The sequence below is a fragment of the Phlebotomus papatasi genome, chromosome 1, assembly GCF_024763615.1.
Source record: "Phlebotomus papatasi isolate M1 chromosome 1, Ppap_2.1, whole genome shotgun sequence".
Classification (NCBI taxonomy): domain Eukaryota; kingdom Metazoa; phylum Arthropoda; class Insecta; order Diptera; family Psychodidae; genus Phlebotomus; species Phlebotomus papatasi.
Window position 1 is genome coordinate 88,319,601 of NC_077222.1, and position 22,852 is coordinate 88,342,452.

General features: G+C 36.3%; 4 protein-coding genes across 4 annotated transcripts; 3 read left to right on the forward strand and 1 right to left on the reverse strand.

Moving 5' to 3' along the window:
• The first annotated feature begins 438 nt into the window (after positions 1 to 438).
• On the forward strand, positions 439 to 3,763 carry LOC129797966 (general odorant-binding protein 72-like). The gene is made up of 2 exons (XM_055840870.1): positions 439 to 560; positions 3,307 to 3,763. The coding sequence occupies exons 1-2, from the start codon at positions 498 to 500 to the stop codon at positions 3,670 to 3,672; spliced, it is 429 nt and encodes a 142-aa protein (XP_055696845.1). The 5' UTR covers positions 439 to 497; the 3' UTR covers positions 3,673 to 3,763.
• A 36-nt stretch (positions 3,764 to 3,799) lies between these two features.
• Positions 3,800 to 4,559, forward strand: LOC129797965 (general odorant-binding protein 19d). Its single transcript, XM_055840869.1, has 2 exons — positions 3,800 to 4,233; positions 4,293 to 4,559. The coding sequence occupies exons 1-2, from the start codon at positions 4,015 to 4,017 to the stop codon at positions 4,503 to 4,505; spliced, it is 432 nt and encodes a 143-aa protein (XP_055696844.1). The 5' UTR covers positions 3,800 to 4,014; the 3' UTR covers positions 4,506 to 4,559.
• A 605-nt stretch (positions 4,560 to 5,164) lies between these two features.
• On the forward strand, positions 5,165 to 17,845 carry LOC129797968 (general odorant-binding protein 72-like). Its single transcript, XM_055840872.1, has 5 exons — positions 5,165 to 5,254; positions 5,325 to 5,400; positions 5,474 to 5,562; positions 14,376 to 14,487; positions 17,572 to 17,845. Exons 1-5 carry the CDS (start codon positions 5,198 to 5,200, stop codon positions 17,655 to 17,657), a joined length of 420 nt encoding a protein of 139 aa, XP_055696847.1. The 5' UTR covers positions 5,165 to 5,197; the 3' UTR covers positions 17,658 to 17,845.
• LOC129797967 (atypical kinase COQ8B, mitochondrial) lies at positions 17,765 to 22,024 on the reverse strand. Its single transcript, XM_055840871.1, has 3 exons — positions 21,060 to 22,024; positions 20,823 to 20,999; positions 17,765 to 18,783 (listed from the first exon to the last, which is right to left on the reverse strand). The coding sequence occupies exons 1-3, from the start codon at positions 21,882 to 21,884 to the stop codon at positions 17,881 to 17,883; spliced, it is 1,905 nt and encodes a 634-aa protein (XP_055696846.1). The 5' UTR covers positions 21,885 to 22,024; the 3' UTR covers positions 17,765 to 17,880.
• Between the last annotated feature and the right edge of the window lie 828 nt (positions 22,025 to 22,852).

Sequence of the window (22,852 nt, forward strand, 5' to 3'; positions counted from 1 at the left end):
CGTTTTTAAAATGGTAAAAAAAATGTTACAAATGTTTTAAAAATGATAAAAATAATATACTATCACTCAAATCAATGTATTTATTTTTCAATAATGTAGGTAGCTAATTCAGTATTAACCATTTAGATATAAATAGAGAGATAAAAATAAATATAATTAAAGAAAAAATCTATTAGCGTAAATTGTCTGGAAGGTTCTTGACTTGTTTAATTTTATTTAGAAATAAAAATGCGTGAGAAATGTATTTCCCTTCCTGAATATTATGCTAAATCACTGTTAAATTTTACAGATAAAGCTTCTTCGTGTTCTATACAAATTTTATGCAGTGACTAGTAATTTGTTAAACTTCATGCAATTTCCCTATATGCAAATTATCTATTTATCTCCACTTAGCATCAGCATATATAAGAGAAGCTTTGGCACTTTCTCAGACAGTATTTACCAGTATTTTCGCAAAAGTGATCCAGTAAAATAGAAGCTTAAAAAAGAAAAATAAAATGAAAATTAAAGGTTTAGTGACTCTGTGTGTGGTTCTGCTGAGCCTTGGTTTTAGCAATGCGGTAAAGAATATTTGGATCTAGGGTGGGATATTATGGGATAAACGTGTACATCAGTTTCTTGTGAAACTCCTTTTGCACCTTCACAAATTAAGGATTTTTTAAAGTTTTTTTTTTTTGAAAATTATTCGATGATATTTTACTAATTGTTTTTTTTTTTTTCTTTTGCAAAATGTCTTGTACTATTAATTTGCTACTAAGGCTACTAATGAAATGCATGTTCCACAAGATAATTTATTAAAAACGACGAATGATTTTCAAAAAAAAAATATTTTGGGGTGACAATCCATCTTCCGTAGTGGATATACATACATATGCTTAACTTACTTTATAGGGAGAAGTGAGGTACCTTATTATACGATTATTATTGAGCGAGGTGCCCAACAGGTTTACAATTTTTGTCACCAGAAGCACCTCGCAAAAATCTTTTAAATTTTTCACTATATAAGTTTTAAAATAAAAAATCAGTGCTGCACAACACTTCAAAGGTTCGAGCGAGCTTCTTCATAAGGCACAATAACTTATTTTTAAGCTAGTCCCCGGCGAGTGGCCTTCAAAGTTGAAGCCAATTTCTTACTTTCACATACAAATGCATATGGGAATTTTTTTGCACTCGTGATCGTTATGCTAAATATTTAAGAAGTGAGAAGTTTTTCCGTATTATAAGATACCTTTCCGTATGGAGGGATAAATATACTAAATTTTTGTTTAAATAAATTTTTTCCTTGGAGCACTGTGAGCTGAGTCCGAGATCAAATTAGGAATTGGCTTCAAATAGCTCCATATAAAAAGGACAACTTGCAAGGCGCTTGTTTTTAAGGGAAAAATATTTTTCTTTCTTTCGAGCATATTTTACTTATTTTATACGTATTTTTTTGTCAGAACTGGATTTTTTAAACCACAGTACATTTCACTACTGGTAGAAGCTTGTCCCTACAATTTTCACTATGATTTTATTAATAAAACTCGCGAAAACAATCACCACTTTGCGAAGTGGATCAGTTGGTAGAGTGGTGGCTCTATGACTGTGAGGTCTCGGGTTCGAAACTGGGCGGCTGCAGATTTTTCAGCAGCCGTATCGAATTAGTCCAGCGAATGGATGAAAAAGTAATGCATAAGGCATTGACAATGAATCGCCTAAACAAGAGAGGCTGGTACAAAAACGAGTTCGGCATAAAGAGATGTGTCGATACAAATACACATTCACTGCTACTGATCCAACAGACATACAGAAGCCTAGATATGAAGCTGGAGGCCACCTTGGGGGTAAAGATAGAATGGAGTAATGGGGAGTGCATAATGGGCCCAAATAAGTGGCCAGCGACTGCAGCGGAACCGATGAAGGTTTAAGCCGACCCATAGACAAATCTTAATCTTGAGAATTACTTGCACTATGAATTATTTTGACTGCCATTTGACAACACTGGAAGCCACTGGACATTTTCTAGTGAGATAGTACTTCGCTCAAGTCACGCCCGGTCTTAGTTGTTCCGTTTTAGAAAACAGCTCTTAAAAGCATGACATGTTTAGGTTGATTCGACTCTTGAAATATTCTTACAGACAAGAGCTGTATTTTCGCAAATCTCATACAAAATTAGAACTGCCTTTTTCTGTGTGTTGCATAGCTCTTCTGGGGAATCTGTTTTGAAATTGGGTTTTTGCCCTAATTTTAAATGAAACTGTTCCTTATTGTGATATAATTTTACTTCACAAACCAATTCGGAAAATAGGAGAAAAAAGACCAATTTCAAAGGTGCCTCAATTCAAAGCTACCCCATTTCCACCTAATGAAATTTGCATAATCAAACTTGCACTATCTTCACTGAGAAAAAAGAGGGTGCGATTAAGGGCAGAATCACATTGACAGTAAAATGCTCACCGTCACCGTCAAAACCCTCACCGTATTTCGTTGATTTACGTATTTTCATTGCAATTCTTACGCAAATTTTTCATTAAGATATTACCTTGTCTCATACTCGATGGCACTAGGTGAAAGTAGTATAAGAAAATTGAATAAATAAAGCGAAAATGCGATAAACGGTAAGCAAAAAAAAAACTGTAGGATTTTTTTGCTACAGTTTTTTGGACAGTTTTTTTGCTCACCGTTTATCGCATTTTCGCTTTATTTATTCAATTTTCTTATACTATTTTCACCTAGTGCCACCGAGTATGAGGTAATGTAACACGGTAATTGAGAATTTGCGTAAGAATTGCAATGAAAATGCGTAAATTAACGAAATACGGTGAGGGCTTTGACGGTGACGGTGAGCATTTTATTGTCAATGTGATTCTGCCCTAACTTTTTTTCCTCATAACGTTAACACTCTTTAGGTGTAAAAATATATCAACATTTTTAATGTTAATTTTACACCTTTTAAAGGGTAAAATTAACATGAAAAGGGTAACTTTAACCCACAATACACCTAAAAAGGGTAATATTTACACCTATTTCGGATAAATACAAGGGGTAATTCATAATCAATCAGATTGGCTCGGGCTCCCAAAAAAATGTATGGGTTTCCCGGGTTTCCTGAAAAAAATGTATGGGTTCCCCAGCCAGATTGGCTCGAGTTCCCCGAAATGAGTTACCCCTCGGATAAATACTGCAGGGTAAAATTAACATTTCCGGAATGTTATTTTAACTTTTTCGGATTTCTCTCAGTGTTGTACACCATTTCAGACCATATGTTATCAACCTTCTTTAAGTTTCATTACAATTGAAGTTTTTCATGAAGATTATTTCATTTAGGGAGTAACGGTGGAACAAATGCAAAAAGCCGGAGAATTGGTGAGGTCCATTTGTCAGCCAAAGTTCAAAATGTCTGATGATCAGGCCAACCAATTCGGACAAGGAAAATTCCCAGATGACAAAAACTCCAAATGTTACGTCAATTGCATTTTAGAGAACATGCAATCGATGAAAAGAGGAAAGTTCCAATACGAGAACAGTAAGAAACAGGCAGAGATTCTTCTTCCGGATGAGATTAAAGAACCTACTCTGAAAGCTATGGCAGCCTGCAAATCATCAACGGACGGGATTAAGGACAACTGCGAGGCATCATATGCTTTGTTGAAATGCCTTAAGAACAATAATGAAGCTTTCTTCTTCCCATAAAATTTATCTGTGAACTTTTATAATGTAAGATAGACTTTATTCTTGTGTCATTGTTGTGTTTTAGAAATAAATTGCTTCAATTAAAAAAAAATAATGATTCGTTTGAGACATTGCAAACTTACATTGAGTTACAAAGTTTTTCTGCAGTCTGCAATTGAGCTTTCGTCTAACTTATAATTAAAAATCTTTCCAGCGATGATGAACATCTTTTGCTACTCAATCGTGACAACTACATTTTCTTCCGGTTCTATAAATTAAAACAGTCATTCTCGAATTCATTTTAGTTGCTTACTGAACGTTTTGCTTTCTAAAGTTAATTCAGGATTTATCAGAGATTTCAATATGAAGTCCTTAGTGATATTATCTGTGGTTCTTTTTGCAGTTCCATTGGTTTTAACGTTGTCAGAAGATGAAATCAAGTATTTAACTAAATTAGCAAATAGATGTGCAAATAAAACCCAATCTCCCGCTTCTGATGTCAAACATTTAATCGATAAGGACCGTCCAATTGAGCGTTCGACGAAATGCCTCTATGCTTGCATGTATGAACTCTTCGGAATTGTAAGGAATCTATCTCGACAAATATTTAGTTCTTAGGCTAAAATCTGATTATTTCGCAGATCAACAAGGAGGGAAATTATGCACCACAGGCTATCAAAGACCTAGCTAAATTGACGCACGTCGAAAGGCCAGAAATTAGGGATCTTCTGGTAGAAATTGCAGATGAATGCGTAAATATTCGTGATGAAGATCGATGTGAATTAGCATCCAAAATTGTAGATTGTGCGATTAAAGCAGCTGAGGAAAGGAATATCGATTACCGAGAATTGTAGGTAATCAAAAAAAAAAAACGCCTTTTTGGGTATACAAATAAAAGATATATAAATGGGAAGCTCTATATTGATTTTCTCAATGCTTTTTCATGTCAATTGGCAATTTCTTCTGCGAAAAAGAACACATTGCAAGAAGAGGAAAATTTATAGTCAATGCACAGACAAAATGGATTTTCAATAAGACATTCTATTGTCTTTTTTCGTGGATAAAAGATGCATTTAACAGTCCGCTAGAAGCCTCTCGTAGCATCTATTCAGCCAATTGATTTTCCAAAATTGAATTTTTCCATCACTATGCTTCAACAGAAAAATCACAGTCTGAAAATCAAGTTCAAAGAGTAACTTTTGTATTTTCGCGCCAAAGAACTCTCAAGAATTCATAAAATTTTTATGATTATTTTTCACGAGCTATAAATCTGGCAGGAAATTTCCACCAACTCGTAAAGTATTGCGTGTTCTTAGGGATAATTTTCCATCAAGTGAGAGGTGACTGAAAGCCTTGATGATGCGATACAGAAAAATTGCATGAAAAGCACAAATTAGGGAATTACGCCCCAAAGTGTGTAATTATTTTAAACGATATTTCACTTAATGGAGATGCGATTTTATCATCTATAAAATGACAAAGTTATGGAATTTCTGTCATTAGGTGCTGAGTTTTCATTGAAGACTTCTCAAAAAGCTTGAGAGAAATGATAAGATTAATAATACTTCTGATTATTTTATTCAACCAAATTTTCTGCTCATTTGTAAGTAACTCTGAAAAAAATTAATATATGAATTATACAGTACAAATTTTCATATTTATTTTTGGTAAAGTGTGCTGATGATCCGATGAAGAGAGCTGAACAACTTGTAAGACGAACATGTCAGCCTAAAACCAAAGCTACAGACGGTTAATAAAAAATCTTCTCAAACAACTCTTTATAAAAAAAAATGTTTTTCAAACATCTTATTGTATTTTTTAGAAGCCATCAAAGCCATTAACGAAAGGAATTTTCCAGAAGAGAAAAGCATAAAGTGTTACCTCAACTGTGTATTAGAGATGGGGCAAACTGTAAGTATACCATGAAAACTTTTCACATATCCTCAATTGCCCTTCAAAATGCCAGCCTAAAATTTACGATCTGTAGGGTAAGTGTGCCAAATTCCGGTCAGCTTGCATTCTCGGCCACAGTTTTTGTTACTCAAATTTCCATGAATTTTTAGTATTTGCACACTCTAGGGATCATACAATTCAAAAAATAACAAAAAATGTCGATTCCACGAACAAGATGATCTGAAAAAGACATTAGAGAATTCCGGAAGGGCAAAAAACTATCAGATTGAAGGTGGCCGGAATAGGCAGCAAATGCTATGTCTACATTTTTATGCATTTTAAAATGTACTAAGAAAGAATTTAGACAAAAAAGACGATAGAGTGTCTACAAGCTTCCAAGCAACACTACTCATAAAAAGTAGCAAAAAAATCTATTTGTATTAAAAAAATTACATTTCAAACTTGAGACTTTGGCGATTGCATGCAACTATTCCGAAATTTGGCACACTCACCCTAGTGTATTTCTTCAACAAATATTATTTTTATTTGTCTACTGGTAAGGGCAGAATCACATTGGCAGTAAAATGCTCGCAGTAACCTTACCGTATTTCGTTGATTTACGCATTTTCATTGCAATTCTTACTCAAATTTTCCATTACCGTATTACCTTATCTCATACTCGGTGGTACTAGATGAAAATAATATAAGAAAATTAAAGAAATAAAACGAAAATTCGATAAACGGTGTGCAAAAAAACTGTAAGAGAAATTAATCGTAAAGTTTCTTTTTTTGCTCACCGTTTTAGTGCCACCGAGTATGAGATAAGGTAATACGGTAATCGAGAATTAGCGTCAAATTGCAATGAAAATGCGTAAATTAACGAAATACGGCAGGCATTTTACTGTCAATGTGATTCTGCCCTGAAAAAGATTGTCTCACAAAAGATAGAAACAAAAATTGTAGAATAATTTATTCAAACTCTATAATTCCCACCCTCCCATGCGTCTGCCACCGTCTTAGCATTGATAACCAGCCTCCGTAGCCAAACGGTAGAAATGTTTTTCTCACTGGCTGCCGTTTGACTTCGCAGGCTAGTCATCAACGCTAAGACGGTGGCAATGTTGGTATAAAGTTCCCATAATAAATGTAGGGTAAAGTAATATAATTTGGAATTAGTGTTACAAGTTGGACAATTCGCCGGTGCAAGTTGGACATGGTTTTTTTCTTGATAAATACAGTAGGGGAAAGTACTCTCCCTTCGAACGTTCATGCCTTCAAATAAGGTGAATTTTCTTTTAGTTTTCCTAAGAGACTTACACATTTCTATTAAATATTAGTTGGCTTATAATCAATTGTTGATAATTCGGTGATAATTTAGTGTAAATCTCTTACGAAAAGCAAAAGAAATTCATATTATTCGAAGGCATGAACGTTTGAAGGGAGAGCACTTTCCCCTACAAAAATTGTTTTAAAGGACAAGGAACCAAATTATAGAACTAAAGCATTAAAAATATACAAATGAAAATGAAGTACTAAGCCCTGTCCAAATTGTACCATTGTCCAACTTGTACCACTGTCCAACTTATACCACTTTACCCTAGTCTTTATTCTATACAATAAGAGCCTTAAGAGGACCGTAAATAAAAAAAAACGTAATATTACTTGCAATTTATTAGGCACAATAAATAAATTTCGATATTTTGAGGATAACGCCAACAAGTGTTCCCTGCCAAAGAGTTGTTCCTTCGACCCTACCTAATTTTCAGGTAGCTTAAAGACTTACGGGGGTCAAATAGACTAAAAAGTACCATATTTTTCATTTTTTTTTTTCAACATAAAAAGATTTTATTTCAATTTAAGATCATAAGCATATAAAAGTACAACCTTGAGTACAACATTTAAACTATATTTTCCGAAATTTTTTAACTATATTTTTGGAAATATGGAGACCCGGTGCTATGGGCCCGTGGGAACTCATCCAAATGCGGTCCTGCTAAGGGCAATAAAGCAATAAATAATAAAATTAACTTAAAAATTTGAAATTACATTAAAAAAATATATTTCAATTCATTTTTTTCATGTTTTGCAAAAGGAATTAAAAATCAACCTAATTTTTTTGTCTTTTCGTTATAAATGAATTTTCGGTCTGATGAGATGTAGCAGATAGTGGACGGAAAATTAGACCTCTCTCGATTTTTACTCTTTAATTCTTCAGGACTCTTTAATACATCCTCGAAACGTCGCGTCGTGAAGAATTAAAGAATAAAAATCAAGAGAGGTCTAATTTTCCGTCCGCTTTCGTTACAAATTTTGATTTTGTAAATTGCTCTTTCGGCTGAATCGTTGACGACCTCAAGACTCTCGACCATCCTCAGATATTATGCAAAAGGATGTGATTATCAATTGCTTTTGCAAATGACTTCCAAAAAATAAATCCGTGGACATCCCAAGATTGCACCATTGAAGTCAAATGGGTAGGAGTTCGTAATATTTCAATATTTTTGCCTGACTCTTCCAAAATCTTTATTGCTTCTTTGTTTCCAAAAGTCCCCAAAGAAAACGGTCAGTGATAAAAAAAAAACGATAATAAATGTATATAATGTTTAAAAAAATAATGGGAATAAAAAAAATAAACAATAAAACGGCGCTGAGCAAGAATCGAACTTGAGACCTTTGCGTTATAAACATTCATTTTTAGTCATTTTGTTACAAATCTTCATTTTATAAATTGCCCTTAAGCCAGAATCGTTTACGATCTCAAAGCTCTTGACCGCTATCAGTGCTGATTGATATTCCTCACAGTTCTCCCAGACACTGGGATCAGCATCTAGGAAACTGTGTGGAGTATCAAGAATGTGGAAGAATTGCCAACTATTGCTTGTGAACAACTGTACCAGTCCCAATTCCCCACATTCTTCCGCACTGAGTGTTGGTCTTACTATTGGATTGAGAGCCTTTTCTCTCCCTCGTATTACTGATGAGAAATTTCTTCTCTGAGGGAGATACTATCTCATCAAAAAGAGCTAATGGAACCAGAACCTCGCTCAAGTACTACAGGTGCCCCGATAACTTATGCAGTACGGCTTTGGAACCTCCTTCATCTACTGACTTGTATTGAAGGAGGTCCTCCACCAACTCCGTATCGTTTAACAGAGCACCAGAGGAGTCGGGTGCCCTAAACTAACATTTATGGTAAACACTTACCAGAAAATTGTTGTAAAATGGACTGAAAATCAACCTCATTTTTCGTCATTTTGATACATACCTTAGTTTTGTAAATTGCTCTTTCGGCAGTATCGTTTACGACCTAAAATCTCTTGGCCATCCTCAGTGCAGATTGATATTCCTCACAGTTCTCCCAGACATTGGGATTTGGGATCAGTGTCTAGGAAACTGTGTGGAATATCAAGGATGTGGAAATATTGCTTGTGAACAAGCGTGTCAGTCCCAATTCCCCACATTCTTCCGCACTGAGTTTTGGTCTTACAATTTTGGTTTGGGATTGAGAGACTTTCGTTTTCCTCATATTTCTGATGAAAAGTTTCTTCTCTGCGGGAGATACTCTCTCATCAAAGAGAGCTAATGGTACCAGAACCTCGCTCAAGTAACACAGATGCCCCGATAACTTGTGCAGTACGGCTTTGTAATCTCCTTCATTTATTGACCAGTCGTCGGTTGCGTCTACCTCTGTCGTATCTGCATTTGTTTTGTATCTGCATTCGGTGCAAGCTACAATACAGACGTCCCCTCTTGCGTGAAATGCTGACACAAAAGAAATGCAGATACGACAGAGGTAGATGCAACCAACTCTGTATTGAAGGAGGTCCTCCACCAACTGCACATCATTTACCGGGGCACCAGACGAGTCGGGTTCCCTAGAAAAACATTTAAGGTAAACATATCCACAAAAATGATGTAAAAACGGACTGAAAATCAACTTCATTTTTCGTCATTTTGCTACATACCTTGGTTTTGTAAAATGCTCTTTCGGCAGAATCGTTTTCGTGCTCAAGTGTCTTGACCCTCCTCAGTGCAGACTGATATTCCTCACAATTCTCCCAAATACTGGGATCAGTGTCTAGGAAACTGTGTGGAATACCAAGAATGTGGAAGAATTGGTAATTATTGATTGTGGACAAGCGTGCCAGTCCCAATTCCCCACATTCTTCCGCACTGAGTGTTGACCTTACAATTTTGATTTGGGATTGAGAGCCTCTCATCAAAGAGACCTAATGGTACCAGAACCTCGCTCAAGTACCACAGGGGCCCCGATAATTTATGCAGTACGGCTTTGGAATCTCCTTTACCTACTAACCTGTATTGAAGGAGGTTCTCCACCAACTGCACATCATTTACCGGGGCACCAGAGGAGTCGGGTTCCCTAAACCAATATTAAAGATGTAGTTCGGTTAGTTTTGGTTGATGAGAATAAAACACGGGTTTTGACCTGGTTACAGAGAAGAAAAGGAAGAAAGAGAAGAAAGGAATAAATCCTAACCAGGTCAAAATCCGTGTTTTATTCTCACCAACATTTAAGGTAAACACTTACCATAAAAATGTTGTAAAACGGACTGAAAATCAACCGCATTTTGTCATTTTGCTACATACCTTGGTTTTGTAAATTGCTCTTAAGCAGAATCGTTTACGACCTAAAGTCTCTTGGCCATCCTCAGTGCAGATTGATATTCCTCACAATTCTCCCAGACACTAGGATCAGCATCTAGGAAACTGTGTGAAATATCAAGAATGTGGAAGAATTGGTAATTATTGATTGTGGACAAGCGTGCCAGTCCCAATTCCCCACATTCTTCCGCACTGAGTGTTGGCCTTACAATTTTGATTTGGGATTGAGAGCCTCTCATCAAAGAGACCTAATGGTACCAGAACCTCGCTCAAGTACCACAGGGGCCCCGATAATTTGTGCAGTACGGCTTTGGAGCCTCCTTAATCTACTGACCTGTATTGAAGGAGGTCCTCCACCAACTCCGTATCGTTTACCGGAGCACCAGAGGAGTCGGGTGCCCTAAACTAACATTTAAGGTAAACTCTTACGCCAAAAATGTTGATGTTTATGATACCCATGGTATAACACAATCCGACGTAATATAGGTTAACTAGGTGGGGATTCCAGAAACCTTCGGGGAACACAATATTCACTCAGGAAAAACTCATCAACTTTTTCCGGAGTATTCGGCTCGGACTCCAAGCCTTCATTAGTGATCAAGTCAAGTGCGGACAAAGATAAGATACTGGTTACCTCGAGAAAGTCCAGGAAAGAAGAAAGGTGAAGAAAATTGTGAAAAACTTTTGAGTGATTTCTACAATTGAAAGACTTGACCACTGATGAATGCTTGGAAACTGAGCCGAGAGCTCTGGAATAAGTTCATGAGTTTTCTCAGAGTAATTTGTATTCTCCGACGATTTCCGGAATCCTGACCTATTTTAAGAGACCATATTCCTTTTTCTATGACAACTTGAACGAGGTTCTGAATAACCAAATTTTCAGGCAATATATGACCTGTGCCTTCCATCGAGCTCTATTGATGTTGCTTCGAACATTAAACTTAATTCCATTTGGTTGACCGCTCCCCTAAAATATGATAGTAAGGTTCAGGAGTTCCAAATTGTCGTCTCGAGGCTGTGTCTTCTGAAAAAGATAAAGATTGCAGAGGATGCATTTCCCTTTTTCATATAATTCTTGAATCTCAGACCATTCTTTATCAAATTCTTTTCTCTGGATATCCAGGAGCCCCCATAAGATTCACAAGTTATTGCCACTTTTTAAAGCTTAACGGCCTCTACACACTAGAGAAATTTCTGACCATTTTGAAGGTAATTTCGTACGCTCGTGTGGGAAAAACTTTCAACATGGACATAAATTTCTCTAGTGTGTAGAGGCCATAAGTTAACGAAAAGCAGAGAAAATTTGTGATTTTCTGAAATAATTAGAAATAATCTTCTTTCAACAACATTGCACAAAAAAGTCTAGGATTATCTAAAGATAAAACAGAAGATAAATTCTGTTACAGATCGATGAATTTAACAAAATACACAAGGAAAACCCAAAAAATACCTGTCATTTTTTGGGATTTCCCTTATAAACAATCCCAGCTGTAACCTTTTATAGAGCTTTGTCTCTGTTGTACTATCACCTGATGCGATTGTCATAAAATAATGTGGGCAACGAAGTATCTAATGGACTTAATTACTTGCCCATGAGAAAATAAATAACCCAGCGTGCACAGTTAGCTAAAAAAAAAAGCAGCGTTTTCAGCAAAAATATGCTGAAAACGTTGCCTTTTTTAGCAAACGGTGTTCGCTGAGAATCAGCTCTTTGCAAACAAAGAGAAAATTCGTATCATTTGAAGATTCAATCTGTGCGAACGGTGCGAACCATGCCTACATTCCCCTATATCCAAAATAAATTAAGATGAGCTTTTCCCTTTGCAAATTTTTCAACATGTTGGAAGCTTGGGACATTTAATGAATAAATGAATATAAATTATTGACGAACTAAATGAAAAATTAAATGAAATAGAAATGTTTCTAACCTGAATTGGGTCCATGACGAATCTTAACATTTCGTCGCTATTTCCAATGGCCTGGAGCACCTTTGGCGTTGCAGGTTCAATTTTTTTCTTCTCCATAGAGCCCCACATCTGCTGAAAGCGCTTAAAAAGTAGCACGTTAGGCGCAGATAAGGGACCCATATGGAAGGAAAAAATACTTTCTAGGAGTATTTCAAAAACGTGGTGTCGGCAAGCTAAATGTAGCACTGGCCGCTCCAACTTTTTTCGAGGACCTTACAAACACCATTATTCGCTCCTAAAATGAAATGAATTAGAATTAAAAGTGTTATTGAGCAGATGTGACACTTGAAGTCACAGTGAGAACTTCGGTCTTATTTTCTATTCTACGGTTTCGAAAACGTGCATAATCCTGGATCCCCCTGTACTTTTTATTAAATTAATTTTCGATACATCATCCACTATAACTATTCATAACCAGCTGAAGAGCGGTCTCCAGTAATAACAAATGATCTGTCACAAATTAATTTTAAAAAAAGTTGTGCATTTTGAGACCGTCCTGGCGGCTGTTCTTCCAAACGCTTTGGTACACTGACAAAGGTCCCATTCAGAATCGAAGCGTTGTCAGCATAAAGTAGAAACAGTATAACAGAAAATAAGACCGAAATTCCCACTGTAACTTTAACTGAATAGGAGCAAAAGGTTATCTTTGGGTGGAATGTAGTCCTAAGTATCCTCTATGATGTACAAAAGAAAGTAACTCAGTAGGGGAAAGTGACCATGCTTTGCACGGTCCCAAGCTTCATAATGACTAAATTTTTCTTATGTTTCAGTTTCAATAAATGTAACTCATTGCACTCATATTTTAAAAACTAGGGGAAAGTGTCCAGTTTTTAAAATATGTTGTGGAGTTACGTTTATTCAGAAATATAGGAAAAATTTAGTCATTATGAAGCTTAGAACCGTGCAAAGTATGGACACTGTCCCCTATCGCATTCAGTTTTCTGCCTATGAACTTTAAAGTGATTTTATCTAGGGTAGGGTAAGTGTGCCAAATTTTGGCATAGTTGAATGCAAGCGCCGAAGTCTCAAGTTTGAAATGCAAAATTTTTAATACAAATTGATTTTTTTAATACTATTTTTATAAAAAAAATTGCTTTGAACCTTGTAGACAGTCTATCGTCTTTATTTTCTCTAAATTCATTCTCAATACATTTTAAAATTAATAAAAATATAGACATAGTATTGGTGGCCTGTTTCGGCCACCTTCATTCTCATGCTTCCTTACACTTCCGGAATTCTTCCAATGTCTTTTTCGGATCATCTTGTTCATCGAAGTGACATTTTTTATTTTTTTGCATTGTATAATTTCTGTAGTATTCAAAAACTAAAAATTCATTTAAATTCGAGAACCAAAAAAAGTGGTCGAAATTGCAAGCACGGCCGAAATTTGGCACACTTACCCTATGGACTATTGCAGTTCGCAATTTTCTGATACAGTGCCCGCTTCGTTATCCGGATGATTGAGAGACAATATGACAGATGTCCGCCTCGTAATCCGGATGGATTTTTTAAGTTTATTCAAAGTCTCGCAAATATAATACAAGTATTTTTTTGTTAAATTAGAATAAAAGTTTTAAAAAGATTAAAAAGACATAATTAGAGAATTCTATGCTTAATATACTTCATTTATTAAACAAAAACATCACAGGATAATTAATTTTTATTGCTGAACACACTTGCATACATGACCTCAAAATTATTTTAAATGTAACCGTCGACAACTCGTCCGGATTACGGCGATCCGGATTAGAGAGCGGGCACTGTACTTCATTTTTTCGCCACCTCGATAATATCAGAAATTTCAAGTTGTAGATTACAAGTTGCAGCCCATGACAGTACCTCTCTAACGTATACCCGATGATCCAATTCTGATCACTAGAACCCAAGCTATGATTGAAAATGTAAATTAACTTATTAAAATTTTTCAATATGAAAAACTTTACAAACTATTTTCTGAATAATCCATTTATTATCCGATCTTAATGAAATTTTCCAAAAAAAAATTTCCACAAAATGGGAAATATCTTCTTCGTATTAATATTTTGAACTAATAATAATTGTCCCACTGCCCATAAACCCTTAAGAACATACAAAGTTCGCTCTAATACCGTTCATGGCGGTAGAATTACATACACCCTCTAGAAGAATATTCATATAAATCACAACACTTCTCATTAACTCAAAGCAACGACTTTAAGCAATTAAGGGCTAAAGAATTACTTAACCTTTTTTTTATTTTAGATAAAACGTGGCAAGGTGACATACAAACAAGCGTTGACGCAGATAAATCAGTTTGTACCTGAAAATCAGCGACAAGCTGCTATCTCAGCCCTCGACAAGTGCAAAGATGAACGTAAATATCCCCTCGACTTTTCTTAATTTGCACACAGCACATAAGCAATGAAGTTGAGAAAGTAATTACATGCACAAATTACAAAAGAATCACATGCAGAAAAGCGTCAGTTGCCACCCTTTTCTGGCATCCACTCACTCTTGGGGCAAAAAATAACCCATCACCCCAGACAACCCCCTTTTTTACCCAGAGACAAATATCCAAAGAGGAAATTCTGGTTAAAAAACGACTCTCTGCATTTTCCGTGAACTTTTCATGGTCAGTGTCGTATTTGGTATGTATTTTTAGCTGCACTGGCTTTAATTGCAATTTGTTGTGTCTCTCGCAGACGTTTCTTTGCTGTTAGAGATGCTTTTTTTCTGTTGGCTGTTTTATTTTAGAAACAATCGCAATCTGACGATTTTTCTGCAGAGTGAAAGGGAAAGGGGTTGGTTATCGAGGAAATTTTTTGATTTTTTTTTTAATATAACTGTATTTTACATGTTATTTATATTGAGTTCTTAATTATTTCATATGATAGGTTAAATATGGTTAACCCTCTAACGGGTAAGACCGCCTCCAGGCGGTCTTCACAAAAATCACATTTACAGCGACAATAAAGGTTTTATTTATTTAAAAGTAAGTAAGAGGCCAGTGTAAAATATATATTATACTTTAGTGAAGTTAATTGGTTAAGATAGGACGAACAGCATTAATATGTGGTAGGATTGTTGGATCTAGAGGAGTCAGAGGGAGGAAGCCCATTCTGACAAGTACTCTTCTAAGCCAACGATACCAATCATTGTTCAGCTGGGGTGGTAATTCTGAGGGGTGCTATAACTTCGGCTAACCTTAATTTACAATATTACTATAGTTCCGCAAGATGGAATTTTGAGTGCTCGACGAGTTATTCCAAAGTCATCATCGAATCGGCTCCTTAGTCAGTCTTCACCAAGTGAAGTGAGAAGGATGTCAGATTCTCGTGGGTCTTTTGGAATGAACAATGTTCATCACTCCCGAAGACAGGCGCTGAAGGGTGCTCCAACATGTTCTGGTGTAGACTTGTAGCAATCGTGCTACAAGTACGAGAAATTTATGACATGAAGGAGCGTCACTTAAGACATTGAACTGCATAATGGTGCTATTCCAATGGAAAAATGAGCATGTTTTTTCTTAGCACATTACTGTTCTTAAGTACTAAAAAGACCATGACTGTTCCCACATGTTATTTCAATTAATGTCAGATGGAATTGTGATCGGGGGTAAAAGCCTGCTCGGCGGGAATATTCGAATTTGGATTTTGGTTGGAAAATTGACAAGATTAATTTAATGTTTTCACTTTCATAGTATTTTCTACATCTTTTTTATCATGATTGACAAGATGTAAGGTTCTTCTCTCTACACAAAAACTTAATATTTTCCCCAGTCCTCGTCGTGTTTCAAAATCACGAAATAGTCATGACAGGAACCGACACAAAAGAAAAGTTCAACCGAAATCCGAATTCGAATATTCCTTCCGAGCAAGCTTTCACCCGATCACAATGCCATCTGACATTAAGTCAGTGTGAAGTAACCTGGCATATCAGCTTGATGGCGTGATGCAGTTGGATGGCCTGCATTTGGCAACTTTAGCCTAAACCGCGGGTTTTCCCAGGTTTTCCATGAGTTTTTTTTGTGAATTCTCAGTGGTGAAAAGTCGGCGAGCAGTATTAATATTATCTACTCATTATTTTTCTTGAAATGACATATGGGAACAGACGTGGTCTTTTTTAGTACTACAAAACAGTAATGTGCTAAAAAACATGGTCAGTTTTTCATTGGAATAGCACCATAATCTGCCTTTAAAGGCAAATTTACAAGGTTTTAATACTAGAACCTTTTTATGGTTTCAATTTCTTCATCGGAAATAGATTTGTTGTCAAATATTAAACTCATAACTAGCCTATCGTATTTTTTGTGCTATTCTAATGAAAAATGAACTTTATTTTTAGTACTTTACTGTTCTCAAGTGCTTATGTATAATCGCTTTTTCTTTGTACTTTTTTCCTGTTAAGGCTGTTTGATGATTTTAGAACCCGATGAGAACTGGCAAAAACAGTTGAGACAGGAGCAAGCACAAAGCATAATTAGTTTATAATGCTGAAACACTTGAGAACGGTAATGTGCTAAAAAAGTGTTCAGGAGAAAACATTTTTTTTTTCATTTTTCATTGGAATTGGAATTGTGCCATTATAGTGATATTCCAATGAAAACTGAACATTTTTTTAGCACTTTTCTGTTCTAAAGTGCATCTACATAACCAACTTTTCTACGTATTGGTTCTTGTCCCGACTATTGGGTGGTTTTAGAGCACACCTAGCGCTGAGAGGAAACAGTTGAGACAAGAACAACATAAAGAAAAGTCGATAATGCAGAAGAACTTGAGAACAGTAAAGTACTAAAAAAATGTTCATTTATTCATTGGAATAGCGCTATTACTTAGCTGAGGGCTTCATGGTCGATTTCTAGTGAGGATTCCTCAATTAGCGAATTATTTTGATTTACAAAGTCTTTTTTTTTTGTAAAATATTAGTAAAATTATGTTCAATATGCTGAAACGTTTTCCTTATACGGGTTTCAGACCTAAAGCTTAGCCATATGGCTTAACTGTTCTAATTTTTTATCAATCACGATATTTGGAAAAAAAAAAACTTAGGATTGGACTATTAAAGATAAATGACCTATTAGGCTCTCAAAAAGCAATAAAATTGTACGCTATATTTAGGATTTTGAGACCTTCAGGAACCTGGCTAAACTTCTAGTCTGAAGACCGCTTTACTATGTTGAAAGTCAACAATTCGAAAGAGTCTTTGCACCACAGATTGCAAACCCCTCAAGAGGAAGTTCATTTGTTGACTTCCGACCCTTTAATTTCCTCCACAAACTAACTACATAGGAATACCCCACTATTCGCGAGATAAAATGGAGCAATTTGCATAAAAAAGATTCCACTTTCGCCCGAGTGATAATTAGAATACAAATAATACAAATTAAAGCTATTGTTGCAATTGCGAACGCTTCTAATGAGAATTTTTTAATTATCTCCCACTTGTATTCTCTCCATAGCCAATGGCCAGAAGGATCCCTGTGAGGCTGCCTATGTTCTGGCCAAATGCCTCCTTCTCAACAATCCAAAAGGAAGGTTTCCATGAAGACCGAATGGAAAATGAGAAAGAAGTGCAGAGAGTAATTACAGAAGATTGGAAAAGGGGTTTAATTTTAAATGAAATTGTACTCTTGGAAACAAAAACAATAAGTCTTTTTGCTTAAAGTCTATTTATTTCACAAAAACCACAAAGTACAAATATAGAAAGTTCACTTTTCACTCCAATCACTAGCACCTATCCTAGAGGATCTTCCAGGAAATAAAGGAATTCATCCGAATGTGTAGTTCTTGACAATTTCATTGAATATCGGCTGGCAGGCAATCTTCACCTTGAGCCTGCTGCAGAGAAGAAAAACTCCTGAGAGCTTTCTGTGAATGGAGTAGATCTCATCCGGAGGAGGACACAGCCTATGAGCCACCATGGTAGGAACCAGATCTACAATCCTCTTTGTCGTATTCTGGTGGCCAAAATCGAAAGCCCCATCGCAAGAAAATAACTCCCCGAGGATCATTACGGCTTCCACATGGGCATTTTCCATTTGTTTGCTCTCGTATCCCGTTAGGAAGCCCATCTCCCGGGAGATTTTCAGAACAGTATCCCTGTCCTTACGACTGGCAGCTATTGTTACTCTCAAGTAATTGTCGATGAATTCTTTCGTGTAGAACCTCGTAGACCCAAAATCAATCAGCATCAACTTCCTGGACTGCGTGTCGTAGAGAAAATTTGACCAATTGGGATCAGTTTGCATGCACTGCATGACAAACAATTCTTGCATGCAGAGCTGCATCACTCCTCTCCCAATTATTGTCCTATGACTCTCATCCAGGTCAAAGCATTGATCCAGGGGGACACCCGGAACCAATTCGGTCGTTAGGATATTCTTTGTGGTGAGATCTCTAATGACCCTGGGAACTCGATATTGAGGGAAATTTGCCACCATCTCCGCGTACTTTTCTGTGTAATCAGCTTCCCGGAAGTAATCCACTTCCCAAACTAATTCTCTCTTTGCGACCTTAACGACATTGTCAATGAAAATTCCTTTCGGGAAGACATCCCAGACTTTCAAGAGCCCAACCAGGTTGTCAATGTCACTTCTGATACTTGCAGCCACACCCGGATACTGAATTTTTATTGCAACTTCTGTTCCATCGTGCAGGACTCCTCGATGAACCTGAAAAAATAGCTTCAATGGTTAGAACAGGAACTTCAGGGTGAGTTTGAGTTTAAAAGAGCAGTATAAATGCAGGATACGTCAGAATTTTCTCATCTAAAGCTAATCTAGCTACGGTTGGCAGAGATAACGGTAAGAGATATCAATTTGCGGTTTTCAGTATTGACATAAACCGGATACAAGATGAGAACATGAAATAGTATCTTTTGCACCACCATTTGGCAATTTGACGACCTTTTTCAGTTTTAAAAACCGTCAAAAATTTGAATTATGGTCTCAATTCGACTATTTGAAGTTTTAAGAGCTGTCAAAAATTTGAGTTTTGGTCTAAATTCTACTATTTGGGGTTTTAAGAGACATTAAAATTTTGAGTTTTAGTCTAAATTTAGCCTAAATTTTGAAGTTTGGTCTAAATTCGACTATTTGGCGTTTTACAAGCCACCAAAATTTTGAGTCTTGGCCTAAATACTATTACTTGAGGTTCTAAAAGCCGTCAAAAATTTGAATTTTGGTCTAAATTCGACTATTTCAGTTTTGAGAATTAGCAAAAATTTGAGTTTTGGTCTAAATTCGATTCTGTGAGGTCCTAAGTCGTCAAAAATTTGAATTTTGGTCTAAATTCGACTATTTGAAGTTTTAAGAGCTGTCAAAAATTTGAGTTTTTGTCTAAATTCGACTATTTGGGGTTTTAAGAGCCATAAAAATATTGAGTTTTGGACTAAATTCGATTACTTGAGATTCTAAGAGCCGTCAAAAATTTGAGTTTTGGTCAAAATTCGACAATTTGGGGTTTTATGAGCCATCAAAATTTTGAGTTTTAGTCTAAATTCGATTATTTTAGGTTCTAAATCGTCAAAAATTTGAATTTTGATCTAAAATCTACTATTTCAGTTTTGAGAATTGTTAAAAATTTGAGTTTTGGTCTAATTTCGACTATTTCAGTTTTGAGAATTGTCCAAAATTTGAGTTTTAGTCTACTTTCAATTATATTTGAGGTTCTAAGAGCCGTCAAAAATTTTAGTTTTGGTCTAAATTCGACTATTTGGGGTTTTATGAGCCATCAAAATATTAAGTTTTGGTCTAAATTCGATTACTTGAGATTCTAAAAGCCGTCAGAAATTTGAGCTTTGGTCTAAATTCGATTATTTGAGGTTCTAAGTCGTAAAAATATGAATTTTGCTCCAAATTCCACAATTTCAGTTTTCAGAATTGTTAAAAATTTGAGTTTTGGTCTAAATTCGACTATTTGATGTTTTATAAGCCACCAAAATTTTGAGTTTTGGCCTAAATTCGATTATTTGAGGTTCTAAAAGCCGTCAAAAATTTGACTCAAGAGTTCGAGTATTCCGCAAAGTTGGAATACTTTTCCATGCCTTTACTTTTCAAAAAGTATTTTGGTTGCACTCAGCTCTTTGTTATTCGGATGATTTGAATTTCTCGAGTGTTTGACAGCTGTCATCCTCATTTTTTTTTTTTGAATCAAAGTGGGCTAAAATTTAAATAAAAATCAAAAATAAGTTTTCCAGTCTTAGCCACCACCAGGAGAAAGATTTTCTCTCGGTTGAACTAGGATTTCTCCCACAGATTAAGTCGTGTCTCCTCTGGAGTGCTTCCGAATTCTGAAGCATTGGCGACGGTAGTTCATCCTTCCAAAATTAAAACACTCAATATACCAGAGTTTTCGACACTTATCGTATCTCCTTCTGTGATTTCAGGAATGAAGATGATGAGATCCAATTAATTTCATGAGATCAAGCATTCCGCAAAGCTTTTCCCACTTTCCCATTCCCCTCCCCAATATCCTGTCCAAGTCTTAGACTATTCTCTGCCCCGAACCCGATTCCAATCCACCCGTGAAAACCTTCTCAAAAGGCTATATCTAAAAGGCTTTCTCTAAAAGCGCTCTCGACAGGGTTTCGTCAAAGACTGACTCAACTCTCCCATTACGAACTCGAGGTAACCATAGGAGCACACCCACATCTTCCCCTGATGACCCTGTAGCTCGATCCTAATACACTCTCCTGACTTTGGGACATTACCTGTCCAATACTGGCAGCTGCAAAAGGTTTCCTGTCAAATTCTTTCAGCTTCTGCTCCCAGTCTTTCCCAAATTCGTTCCGGAGAACTTTCTCAACCTGCCAATCCGGCATGTAATCTGCTGCCTGCCGGACTCTCTCAAAAGCCTTCACTAACTGAGGGGATACTATTGAGGTATCCTGGAAATAATCTCATTTATAGTTCTATTCAGGAACCCTCCAGAATTGCAAGGATCTCACTTGAATACTGAGAATCTGGCCAATTTTAAGAGCTGCTCCACGGACTCTGCATAAAGTGTCCACGATTCTGTCAGCATTCGCCTGATTGAAGACAGCCTCCTTGACATTTGTCGTCCCTCCCAAACCAAGTGCACCTTTAGTCAGCTCTCCAATTGTTCCCAGTCCAACTCCAGCGAAGAGTCCTCCGAAAGACATTATCCTGCCGATTCTTGTGGCAGGAACCTTCCTCTGTTTAGCAACTGCACTCAGTTGGGGAATATTCATGGGAGTTTTGGCTTCTTCCGGGGGCACCTTGACTTCCGGAACAATGTCTTTAGCTTTCTCATCTTCCTTTGCTATAAAATTCACCCACTCCTTGACATACTTCTCATCTTCAGTGACAGAAGTCGGAGCCAGAGGAGTTCCCAATTCTTCCTGACGCAAAGTCTTAAACATTTCAGGAGATCTATTCTTATTCTGAGCCAGGTAGTGCTCAAGCTCCTTGAGAGTCAGTGATGCTACGTCTATGTTCCCCAGGTCTTTCGTGATTTCCTTCGGCTCAAATTTCACAGAACTAGCTGTATACTGACGGATACCTTCCAGCACCACGGAACTCCTCTCCGCAGCTTCCTTCAGGGAATTAGATGCCTCAGAGAGCTCCTTGGAGGGATTTTGAAGGAATTTGTTGAGGCATTGTGTGCTAATAAGGCGGTTTTCATTAAAAATTTCGCGGATGCTGGAATTAGCCCACAATCTCTGCACACACTGTTCTTGGTTCTTCACTGTGGCCTCCAGCACAATTTGAAGCCCCCGCAGGACGGACACCAAATCCTGACTTCGAGCCATTCGTAAAACACTTACTTAATAAAATTCTTAATATTAACTGAGTTTTTTACAGTCTTTTTTGCAGTATTCAGAGATTTTACTTGCACAATGAATTGAACTATTTCGAGGTTAGATCACGTAACCAAACACCGCGCAAAAACAGCTGATTTTGTTCCACATCTTCCACACTTTCTCCCGCGCAAGAAAAAATTGGCGCGAAAACACGTTATTCTGTTGGAATCGAAAAATTAGGAGGCATTTGTATAATACAACGGATTTTTGTAAATTTACGTCATTTACAATCGATATTAAGTCGCCCAAAATTGTATGGAAAATAGAAAGTTTTATTGTAACTTGTGAAATAATGGGGATTTAAAATAAAAGTTTACGAAAAAACGAAGAGTACTTAAATAAAACACTAAAAACTATGAATCAGAGAGCATCAAAATGTGTTGTAGATGCTTATAAGAAGAACTTAAGAACGAGTAACATTGTTACAAATTTTAAAGGATAACAAGGAATTTGGTGAGTCAATATTTAAAAACCTGAAGAGTATTCTCTTATCCTACCATCATGGAGCTTCATGGACTAAAAAGGTTAAAAATGAACAAAGCACAAGCCTTGGAGCGCAGAAACATCTTTCCATCCCCGAAAGAATCGTATTCAATGAAAAAATTTAAAACAATTTTCACTATACTCACAAAAGCTACTGAATTAAAGCAAAAATAATTTTAAGCAATACGAAAGTAAAGAAAATGACCAAAAAGAAGTACAGAGAGAAGCCTTGGTGGAGAGAGAATCGATCAGCAGCAAAGAGAGTTGAAAAGATTCCAATGATTCCAATAGAGAGGTGAGAAATGTTAATTATATTTAGTGGAAGGGTAATATGTGTAAGAGCCGATGGACGATAAAATATGATGAGTAAAATATTAGGAATAAGTAATAAATACTTAACTTACAACGAAAATATTATAGTCATTGTTTAGGGG